Raw genomic sequence first — 10,101 nt, forward strand, 5'->3', positions numbered from 1 at the left:
TTCAGGACCTAGGAAATGCTTCTTCACAGCTTTTGTTCTCTCTTCTCAAATCTAGACATGACTACGTCTGAATACTGTAAAGGTTTGTGTATTGTGCCTTTGCTGATATCAGATGCACCTATTTCATGGTTCAGGGAGGATTTAAACAGCTGAAGAACTTAAAAAAGAAATGTCAAGTTAATTAACTTTTCAAATACTTTCACTCGAAGAGTATAAATGCAATATATTTTTGCATAATGAAGAATAATTTACCAGCAGGGGTGAGTGTCCATTTTTTTTGGCTTGTTTCCTTGTTCCACGTATTAACCTGATAGTTACACATAACAGTTGAGGAGACTTTTGTAATATTAAACAAGTCATATTAATCTTAACTTTGTATATGTGAAAATCTAGATCATAAAATGCATGAAACATGACCCACATTTTACAAAGAGAAGCCTGGGGCAAAAATAAATTCAGTAATTTGTTGACTCTCCTCAAGCATGTTAATGGTGGAACTGCAACTCACCATTATTTCCTTCTAAGAAATTTGCTCTTCTCACCAAAACTTAAGGCTCCTCAGCGTGTCTAAGACAACAGCAGTAAAAATTTCTATTACAGCAATTTTCTCTCCCCTGAAATATGATCAGGGGACCACATTGCCCTATTGAAAGAATCCGTTTTTTAATTTAAGAACAACCGGTTTTTAATCAATACTACAAAGATGTTTACTGTTGAATTGCGTTTTTCTTTGGCTTCTTAAAATCCCTGAGGCATTCAATCTTCAGCTCTTCTACGACTGAGAGGAAATTTTCGCCTCAAATGTTCATCCAGTGCAATTTGAAGACGTCACAGCGCCAGGCACTGGATTGAGAACCTTCATAAAAAAAAATGTCTGCCCAGAGACAGATGAGGTCCTTCAGCTCCAGTGCTGATTGGTTCTTTTTCCAAGGGACCATCCATTCCTACCACGCACGGAAACATCCACAGGTTTTTCTTCTTTCTGCCAGGTACCTCAGATCCATCAGGTCTGAGCTGTGTTGACTACCACCACTTTTCCCTTCGTCTCAATTATGCCTTGGAAGAAGGCTTTGCAGATCCCCGGAGGCCTTTGGGCAGCAACTGTGACCTTGATGCTGGCGATGCTAAGCACCCCAGTGACTGAAGGCAGAGACTCTCCCGGTAAGTGCAGGGCAGCTGCTCTCCAGAACAGCCACTCTGGGAACAAGCTTTCCTTGGGCTAGGGTAGGGGGATGGTGATCTCTGAGATCTCGGACACATCTTTCATCAACATTTCTTCTCTTTTGGGAAAGAAAGCGATGTTGCATTCCCATTTATCTTTTAGTGATGAAGTGAGCACAGTCCAATCCCCATCCTACAGGCTTGAGCCTGGAAGAGGAGAAGACAGGATAGGAAAGAGGAGACAAATTGTGTATTTACTACCAGTGATAGGACCAAATGAGCATGGGGTTATTTTTGAAGATATGAATTTCTCCAAAGACATAGCAGGATTTGTCATTTCAGCGTGCCCTAAGACTTCGCCTGGACTAAACATTATGAAATCCTCCACTGGGAAATGTAAGGCAGCAATGGTGTCTGCAGTCTCCGTATTTGAGAAAACGTTGTCTGTATTCCTGACCTAGTGAAGCGTTTGTGGAGGCAAAATCTTGGTACTGAGGGAAGCTGCCTGGCTAACCACAGACAAGGGATCTTCAAGTTTCACTGATTTATGGGAAAATGGTGACTTGAATGGGATTCAGAGAGACCCAAGTTGGTGGACTGAATTTAGCAGAAAGGAGGATGTAAAGAAGGGAAATAACACATATTGTGAAACCACTCATTTCAGACACAGAACAATACTTTACATAAATTCTCTCTCAGTCTTTCTCACACCCTGTGTGTAGATATCATGATTTTCTTTTACACGATTATAGTTGTGATATGGATATTCTGTTACATAACCTGCCCAAGCTGGTGACTGCCACAGTTTAATTGGAATCTAGTTTATCAAATTCAAAAGCTTATGCTCTTTCCATGAATAAATGTTTCTTTCTAGGACTCAGAGGTGTAGGTCCTTTCTAACATAGAAGTGAGTGAGCCTCACACGGCACTTGGGAGGGTAAATCCAGGCATGGGAAGGAAGGTATTTTACCCAGGGACCGAGAGAATACGCGTATCAGAACGAGGACAGGCTTAATTCCTGGACCTGTCTTGTCATTCCCTTGAACTCCCAGGTTTATGTGGATAAATTTATCTTTGAGGTTCCCAGGAGCTCCATGGAAAATGGGATTTCATGCTAGAACGCCCTGATCTCTCTAAAGTGCAGAGGTCCATGTAAAATCAGACCAACTGCCTCTTCTCTGGGTTCACAGGCTCAGACAGGGACAGCGCTTTCCTCCCTTTCCTGCCTGTAGGAAGGAGGATTCCCGAGAGGGCAGGCAGGGCTGGCAAGAGATCCCAGGTTTGGAGCGCGAGGCACGGGCCGGCGGTAACTGGAGGTCGCGAGGTCGGTTCCACAGCTCCGGGCGGGTCAGGGCAGCGGCTGCAGGGGCGGCCGGGCTGGGGCCTGACTGACCGGCGGGTGATTCCCCGCAGAGGATTTCGTGTACCAGTTTAAAGGCATGTGCTACTTCACCAACGGGACAGAGCACGTGCGGTTGGTAGCCAGACACGTCTATAACCGCGAAGAGTACGCGCGCTTCGACAGCGATGTGGGGGTGTACCGGGCGGTGACGCCGCTGGGGCAGTCTAGCGCCGAGTACTGGAACAGCCAGAAGGAAGTCCTGGAGAGGAAACGGGCGGAGTTGGACACGGTGTGCAGACACAACTACCAGTTGGAGCTCCGCACGACCTTGCAGCGGCGAGGTGAGTGTCGTCGCCTTTCCGCGAGGCCCACCCTTGGCCGGGGACCAGAGTCTCTGCGCTGGGAGGGGCGAGGGGGACGCGGCCTCTGGAACCTGAGCCCAGTTCTTTCCACCCCAGGGGACAGGAGTTGGCGGCGTGGGTGGTGGGGCAGGTGCATCAGAGGAGCGGTGATCTAGGGCAGAGCAGGGGACAGACAGAGTTGGTCAGACTGCCTAGTGTCGCCCCAGCCTCCCGGTCCGTCGGTCTCGTCCTCTGCTCTGCACGTTTCTCGCCTCATGCCTTATGCGTTTGCCTCCTCGTGCCTTACCTTGGCTAAGCAGTTCTCTCTGCCCCGAATGCCCGCCCTCTTCCACTGCCCGCCTGCCCGGCTAGCACTGCCCCACCCAGGAAGGCCCACGTGCGCAGCTTGCGCCGCAGGAAGCCTCAGGCTTGGAGTGGTGGAGTTAGGGCTGCCCCACAACCACGCGCAGGGCATCCAGCAATTACAGTTGCAAAATAAGATATTTTGACTTTTTGGCTTCAAATCATTATTCATCGTAATTCTGTTTTCTTAAATGGCTATCACTAATGGTGGCGATCTTTGAGAAGAGAGACTGTTTTAATTATTGCATTCCTGGTATCTGACACATTGACTTGTATGTGGTATAAGCTCAATGATGTTCTGTTAAATTAATGAATAAATGTACTCAGCTGCCCATCCACTTAGGTTCAAGAAAAAACAGAGGTAAACAGAGCCTTAAAAATGGACTTTCTTAATTATTTTCTATCATTGTGCTTAATGCTTTAAAGTAAACTCTTATTGACTTGGATCTTAATAGAGTGTGAATACAAAGTCTGAGGAAAAAAATGTTTGCTATAAAAACAATGCTTGAATGATGTTGTAAGGCAGAGTTTTAATTTCTTAGAAAAGCTGAACAAAAGGCACAATGCAAAGAGCAGAAGGTTTGGAATAAATAGATTGAAGCCATTAAATTATTGGATAAAAATAGTTTCAGGTTGCTTTTGACCGTTCTCCCCTCCCCCATCACTATCCACTTCAGGAATAAACATGCTGAAAGTCAATTTTACCCATTTGGTGAGCACTTATTTCTAGACAGTTGCCTTATCAAATACCATATATGTTATGTCATTTAATCTCACAGTTACCTGTGCATTAGAAATTAGCATCACCACTTTATATATCCTAATATTGGTACATGAGAAACATTTTAAGTAATCAGCCCACAATTACTCACCAAGACCTTAAGCCTTCCAAAGTACACAAAACATTCTTTATGTTCTTCACTACACATCTATAGAGTCAAAGGGACGTAAAGCCTTGTTAAAGCCAGTTATGACCAGAAGCAGCAATGAGTCTATTCCAGTTTGTTCTCCATATTAATGGTACATGTTTGGCCCATGTTAATGGGACAAAATGATACTTTCAAGGCATTGAAAATTCATGATTAATCAATCCCTAGTCTGACTCCAGTGTTATCTATGCAGATTCACAAAACTTTTAGTTTACCTTATACTCTCTTTTCTTCTTTTGACTCACATCCTAGTGCCAGCAAGTACTTATATTTTTGCTATTTCAGGTCTATTTCCATAAAATTTATTTTATCATCTTGTCTCATAAATGTGTGCCCTCTGTTTTTACTCCCAATCTGTTTAAGATGAACAAATCTTATAAGGCCACATAGCTGACTGTGATTTCAGTTGGACTCCAGGAAGGAGAACCAAAGAAAAGTTCAAGTCCAAGCAGAAACCTTGATTCCTTCTGGATGATGGCTGAAGAGTGCTGTTTAATTGGGGTGCAACCTGCTGACCTCAGTAAATCCCAGTTATATTTATATGTTCACATTACAGGCTCATTAACTCAGGCTAGCTTCTGCATGGATCTCAGAATATTTTCTATGGAGAACATACATGATAATGTCTGATGTCAGAACAAGAATTCTCAATAGCAAGGGAATGGAGTAGGGTAGACAGATAGTAATTAAACTCACTTGTGTGTTAAAAAGAAACTAAGGAAAAAAAGAAAATGAGAGAACATATTACTAAATAAAGAAAGCATACATTAAATATTTACTGTAGTTTCACAGTAAGTGAGTAAAGAAAATGCAATAAAGTGGCCTGAAAGGTAAAGGATGAGATGTGTAAAGAGGCACGGAAAGGTGTGCCATTTTTTTTTTTTACAATGAGCAGCAATCTGAGAAGATAAAGGAATTGAGTTATGGGCAAACATGATGTTTGATCAGTGTTATTTGTTTTCAAGGCCTGCATACTTTTTTTCAAATATTACAAACTTTTGAAATAACATTCTTGTTGTTTTTTTGGCATCTGTTACTAGATTGCACATTCTGTAAAGGCAGAGACCATGGTATGTTGTTTATCTTTGGATTCTCAGTGATTGTCATATTTATATTTGTTGAATGAATCTTAATCCAAGACTTGGACTCCAGGTATCTTTCCACTCTGGTTCCAAGGAGGGACCCTTCCCCATGGCAGACGTGCTGTGTGGTCTCACATCTCACTCCCATGTCTTTTCCTGTCTGTTACTGCCCTCAGTGGAGCCCACAGTGACCATCTCCCCATCCAAGACAGAGGCCCTCAACCACCATAACCTGCTAGTCTGCTCGGTGACAGATTTCTATCCAGGCCAGATCAAAGTCCGGTGGTTTCGGAATGACCAGGAGGAGACAACCGGCATTGTGTCCACCCCCCTTATTAGGAACGGCGACTGGACCTTCCAGATCCTGGTGATGCTGGAAATGACTCCCCAGCGGGGAGATGTCTACACCTGCCACGTGGAGCACCCCAGCCTCCAGAGCCCCATCACCGTGGAGTGGCGTAAGGGGATATTGATTTTCTGTTACTCTGGGCCCCACAAGACAAAGGGCAGAGCTCCCTCTGACCCATTCCTTCCCATCTCTTATCCCTGATGTCACTGCTGAGCTGGGAATCACAGGAGACTAGAGCACCTCTTGCTTCATGGCAAGTGCATCATAAGAATCCTGATCTCATCACCTTTCCAGATGCTAGGGAAATTACTCTACATACTGTTGCTCTGGATCCCAGTCCTGATAGCTCACAGGGACTGATTATTAGGGATCTTAGGGTCTAAGGTTATGGTTGTGACTGGGATCTTAGGGTCTAAGGTTATGGATGAGTTCCTGAGAAGCAAAGATCTGCTTTCCCGCTCTCTTACCTACTCACTGTATCCAAGGACCTATTGACTGACCTTTCCCTCCCTTAGGGGTGGTCTGAGTGGAGAACTAGTTTCCTTTGACACCTTTACCTCCTGCATCTCAGGCTGGACTTCAACTCCTCAGCAGGGATGCTGTGGGGTGTGGGGACAAACACTGACACTCAGGCTCTGCTTCTCAGGGGCTCAATCTGAATCTGCCCAGAGCAAGATGCTGAGTGGCATTGGAGGCTTTGTGCTGGGGATGATCTTACTCGGGCTGGGCCTTGTCATCCATCACAGGAGTCAGAAAGGTGAGGAACCCCAGGGGAAAAGGGGAAGATGGGCTGTGACCCAGACCCTCTGTTCAGAGAGGTCCTGTCTCTATATGTAGCTCTTTCTTCCTGACTCTGAGAGGAAGAAAGCTGGGCTGGAGGTGGGAGGAGACAGGACAAGATTGGAGAATATAACTCTAATTAAGTCAAATGTGTTTGTGTAAGAAGACCTTTCTCTGCATGACTTCCTTTTGTAAGACCTCAAGGGCCTCCACCAGCAGGTATGAGAGGGAAGAGCATGAGCTGAGTGTACCTGACCACGACAGTCTCTGTTCATGGTATATTTGCTGCTATGAGGATCAAGACTTATGGGAGGTTTGCCAGTTTCTAGGAATCTCCATAGGTTGTTCCCCAGAACCAAGCCTTAACTTTGGTGGCATCTTCTTGTGAAATGTGGAGCCAGAACCACAGCTTAAATGTTAGACGCTAGGATGATGCCCACTTTATGCCACGCTTTGGTGGCTACTGCCTGTAGGCATTTTCCAGCGACTGGTAGAGGTTGCTAGTGGTCCAGATGAGGTATCTTCCAATTTCCTAAAAAGATTGAACCTTTCATATTCCCCAGAAGAGTAACAGCTGTTCCCCCATCTCCCACACATCTGCATCAAGCTGAAGTGCTGTGTCCTCATGAGCTGATTTCACCTTTGCACAGATCTTGGGGGACGTGAAGATGATACACCCTGTATCTCAACTTTCTCTGTCTGAAGCTGCAGGGGGCCCCTGAGGGGTGGGGGAGATGGCAGGCCCACCAGCGTGCCCTGTGCTGATCGTCCCTCTTCTCTCTTCTCCAGGGCTCCTGCACTGACTCCTGAGACTATTTTAACTGGGATTGGTTATCACTCTTCTGTAATGCCTGCTTGTCCTTGCCCAGAATTCTCAACTGCCTGTGTCAGCCTGTCCCCCTGAGATCAGAGTCCTACAGTGGCTGTCACGCAGCCACCAGGTCATCTCCTTTCATCCCCACTGCAAGGTGCTGGCTGTGACTCTGCTTCCTGCACTGACCCAGAGCCTCTGCCTGTGCTTGACCAGCTGTGTCTACTCAGGTCCCAAGGGGTTTCTGTTTCTATTCTGTCCTCAGACTGCTCAAGACAAGCACATGAAAACCATTACCTGACTTTAGAGCTTTTTTTACATAATTAAACATGATCCTGAGTTATCTGTATTCTGAACTTTCTTAATTGAGCAGTGACAGGAAATCACTGCAGAATGAAGGAACATAGCTTGAGGTGACCCAGCCAATCTGTGGCCAGAAGGAGTCTTGTACCTTGAAAAGACACTGAAAGAATTTGGGGTTCAAAGTCAGGGTGGGCAGAAGAGGTAGAAAATCAACTCAGTTGTCATATCATTCATGGTTCTTTAATATTGATGTTCAGTGCAGTGGCCTGAGAATACCGCAGCCTCTCTTCTGGTTTGGTGAGTGCTGTGTAAGTAAGCATGGTGGAATTGTTTGGGGACAGATATAGTGACCCTTGGTCACTGGTGTTTCAAACATTCTGGCAAGTCACATCCATCAAGAATAATTTTTACTTTTAAGAAAGCAAAACCAGCAATAAAAGTACTATTTTTTATTCTAAACGATAGAAACCCAAATATATTTTGTTCATGGTACAAAGGAAGCCTAGAGTCAAGTTGATTTCAGAAGTGACTAGTTCCAGATACACAATGAGATCTTCACCTCTCTCTGTTTTATCTCTGTGAATCTGTCTCTTTCTCTGTGTCTCTTTGTCTCTGTATAGTTCTTTCTGCATGTCTCTCTGCATCTTTGTCTCTGCCCCCTTGTTGTGTCCTTCACTACATTGTTGCCTTTCTATTTTTCTAATCCATTGTCACTGTTTATCTGCATTTTTTTCTATCTCCCTGTTTCTTTTTGCACCTTTTTTTCTGTATTTCTCTTCCTTATCACTTCACGTCTTACCTCATCTCTCGCTCTGTGTGTGTGTGTGTGTGTGTCTGTCTGTCTCTGTTATATATGTTTCTAGAATGTCTACCAGAGTTTTAACAACTTTAGGGAAGATTCTGATTGGCCAACCCTGAGAAACATGCACACCTCTCACACACACCATCCTGTGCATGGGAGGCTGCCAGCCAACGTGCTCATCCCTCTTATTAGGAAGGAGGACTGGATTTTCTAGATCCTTGTGGTACTGGAAATGACTTCCAGTGTACAGATGTCTATACCCTCCATGTGGAGCACCTCAGCCTCCAGAGCCTTCTCACAGTGGAGGGGTGTAAGGGGCAGTTTGTTTCTTGGGGAGCCCATAGGACAAATGGCAGAGCTCCCTCTGGTTCTGGGGTCCCTCGTTGGGGGTACCTGTTCACAGTCATTCCACTCTTTGTCTGAGCTCTCTTTGTCATTGACATAGTAACCTGTTGATTCCTGAGGACACTCTTTTCCGTGTTATGAGGGAGGTCACTACACACTATGGTCCCTTTGATGTGGGCCCAGCCCTGAAGCTGGTCTACATCTCATTCTCTGAGTTTCATCATGAAGACAGTCTGGGAGCTTCTGCGAGGTTATGTAAGGCCGTGACCCTGAAAGCAGACATCCCATCTTCCTTTCTCCCTCACGCACACACTGGGCCTGAGGAGTCTTTGGCAGGCACTTCCTTCTTATGGACAAGGTCAGAGTGGAGAACTAGGTCTCCTTTGTACGTTCATCTCCTGTACTCCAGGCTGTCATGCAGGTCCTCAGACAGGGACACTGGTGCACAAAGAGGCACCGACACTTGAGATTCTGCTCCCTAAGGTTATGGTCTGAATTTTCCCCAAGCAAAATGCTGAATGGAGTCAAAAGTTTTGTGCCAATTTTGTCCTCTTCCTCAGATTGTGCATTGTCATTCACCATAGGGATCAAAAGGGAGTCATGCTTTTGGGGAAATGGAGAAGGCATGTGCTGGGTTGTCCCAGGTGTCCTCAGTCTCTGTGTGTAGCTCCCTGCTTTTGACCCTGCAAAGGGAAGAGGAAGGGCTGGGGATTAAACCAGACTCACAGTTTAGGGAGACATCGAGATCTGAGTTTTCTAGTTGAAGCATAAGCCCTCTAATCAGGATGGGTGATAGATTATATTCTAGGACATTCTTACAGTTCAGGATTGTCACACTGAGCACATGCTGGAAGATTCTTTATTAATGAGAGAATCAAAATCTTCTCCTCTTTCTTCCATTGACAGTTTCATAGAAACAACTTTTTTTTGGCCCAGATTTCATTTGATAGTATAATATTTAATGGATAATTTAATTAAAAGAACAAGTACATGCTGTAAAAACAAGTTTATTAGCACAAAGAATTGAGTCTTAGTCAGCACATAACTTGGAGGAAACTGTGTGGGTTTTCAAGAGAACAACCTACCAGTCTTGAGCATTTTTCCTTACCTTATAGATAATAAAGTATATCTTTTGGAGACAGTGGTGCTCGCCAATATTCCAAAGCTCCTGTGCATTTCCCAGTTTTTTCTGCTGTTAGGTTGGGGTCATTTGACTAGCAGTAGCCAGTGGAACTTGCAAGTAGGTGCATGATGGTGTATGAGATGCTGGAAACTCCATAACCTGTGTCACTTGAATAACTGTGGAATTAAGTCTGCTTACTGAGTTAAGCCACTGAAATCTACTTTTTACTGTGGGTTAAAATATTGCAACATAACCTTGCCCTTCCGGATTATCATTAATTTTTTTTTTTTTTTTTTTTTTGAGACGGAGTCTTGCTCTGTCACCCAGGTTGGAGTGCAATGGCGCAATCTCGACTCACTGCAACCTCCAC

At 44.8% G+C, this 10,101-nt stretch overlaps 2 protein-coding genes across 2 annotated transcripts in view; one reads left to right on the forward strand and one right to left on the reverse strand.

The window, feature by feature from the left end:
• Nucleotides 1-948: 948 nt before the first annotated feature.
• On the forward strand, nucleotides 949-7,920 carry LOC108512983 (HLA class II histocompatibility antigen, DQ beta 1 chain). The gene is made up of 5 exons (XM_017848565.1): nucleotides 949-1,161; nucleotides 2,575-2,844; nucleotides 5,395-5,676; nucleotides 6,214-6,324; nucleotides 7,137-7,920. Exons 1-5 carry the CDS (start codon nucleotides 1,053-1,055, stop codon nucleotides 7,148-7,150), a joined length of 786 nt encoding a protein of 261 aa, XP_017704054.1. The 5' UTR covers nucleotides 949-1,052; the 3' UTR covers nucleotides 7,151-7,920.
• LOC108512984 (HLA class II histocompatibility antigen, DQ alpha 1 chain) overlaps nucleotides 7,169-10,101 on the reverse strand; it is a 16,699-nt gene continuing 13,766 nt past the window's right edge. Inside the window, exon 5 of the mRNA XM_017848567.1 lies at nucleotides 7,169-9,291. The gene's annotated coding sequence lies outside the window, so the exon portion shown is untranslated. The remainder of the gene's footprint in view (nucleotides 9,292-10,101) is intronic.

The sequence above is a fragment of the Rhinopithecus bieti genome, unplaced genomic scaffold (genome assembly GCF_001698545.2).
Source record: "Rhinopithecus bieti isolate Rb0 unplaced genomic scaffold, ASM169854v2 scaffold_31525, whole genome shotgun sequence".
NCBI lineage: Eukaryota > Metazoa > Chordata > Mammalia > Primates > Cercopithecidae > Rhinopithecus > Rhinopithecus bieti.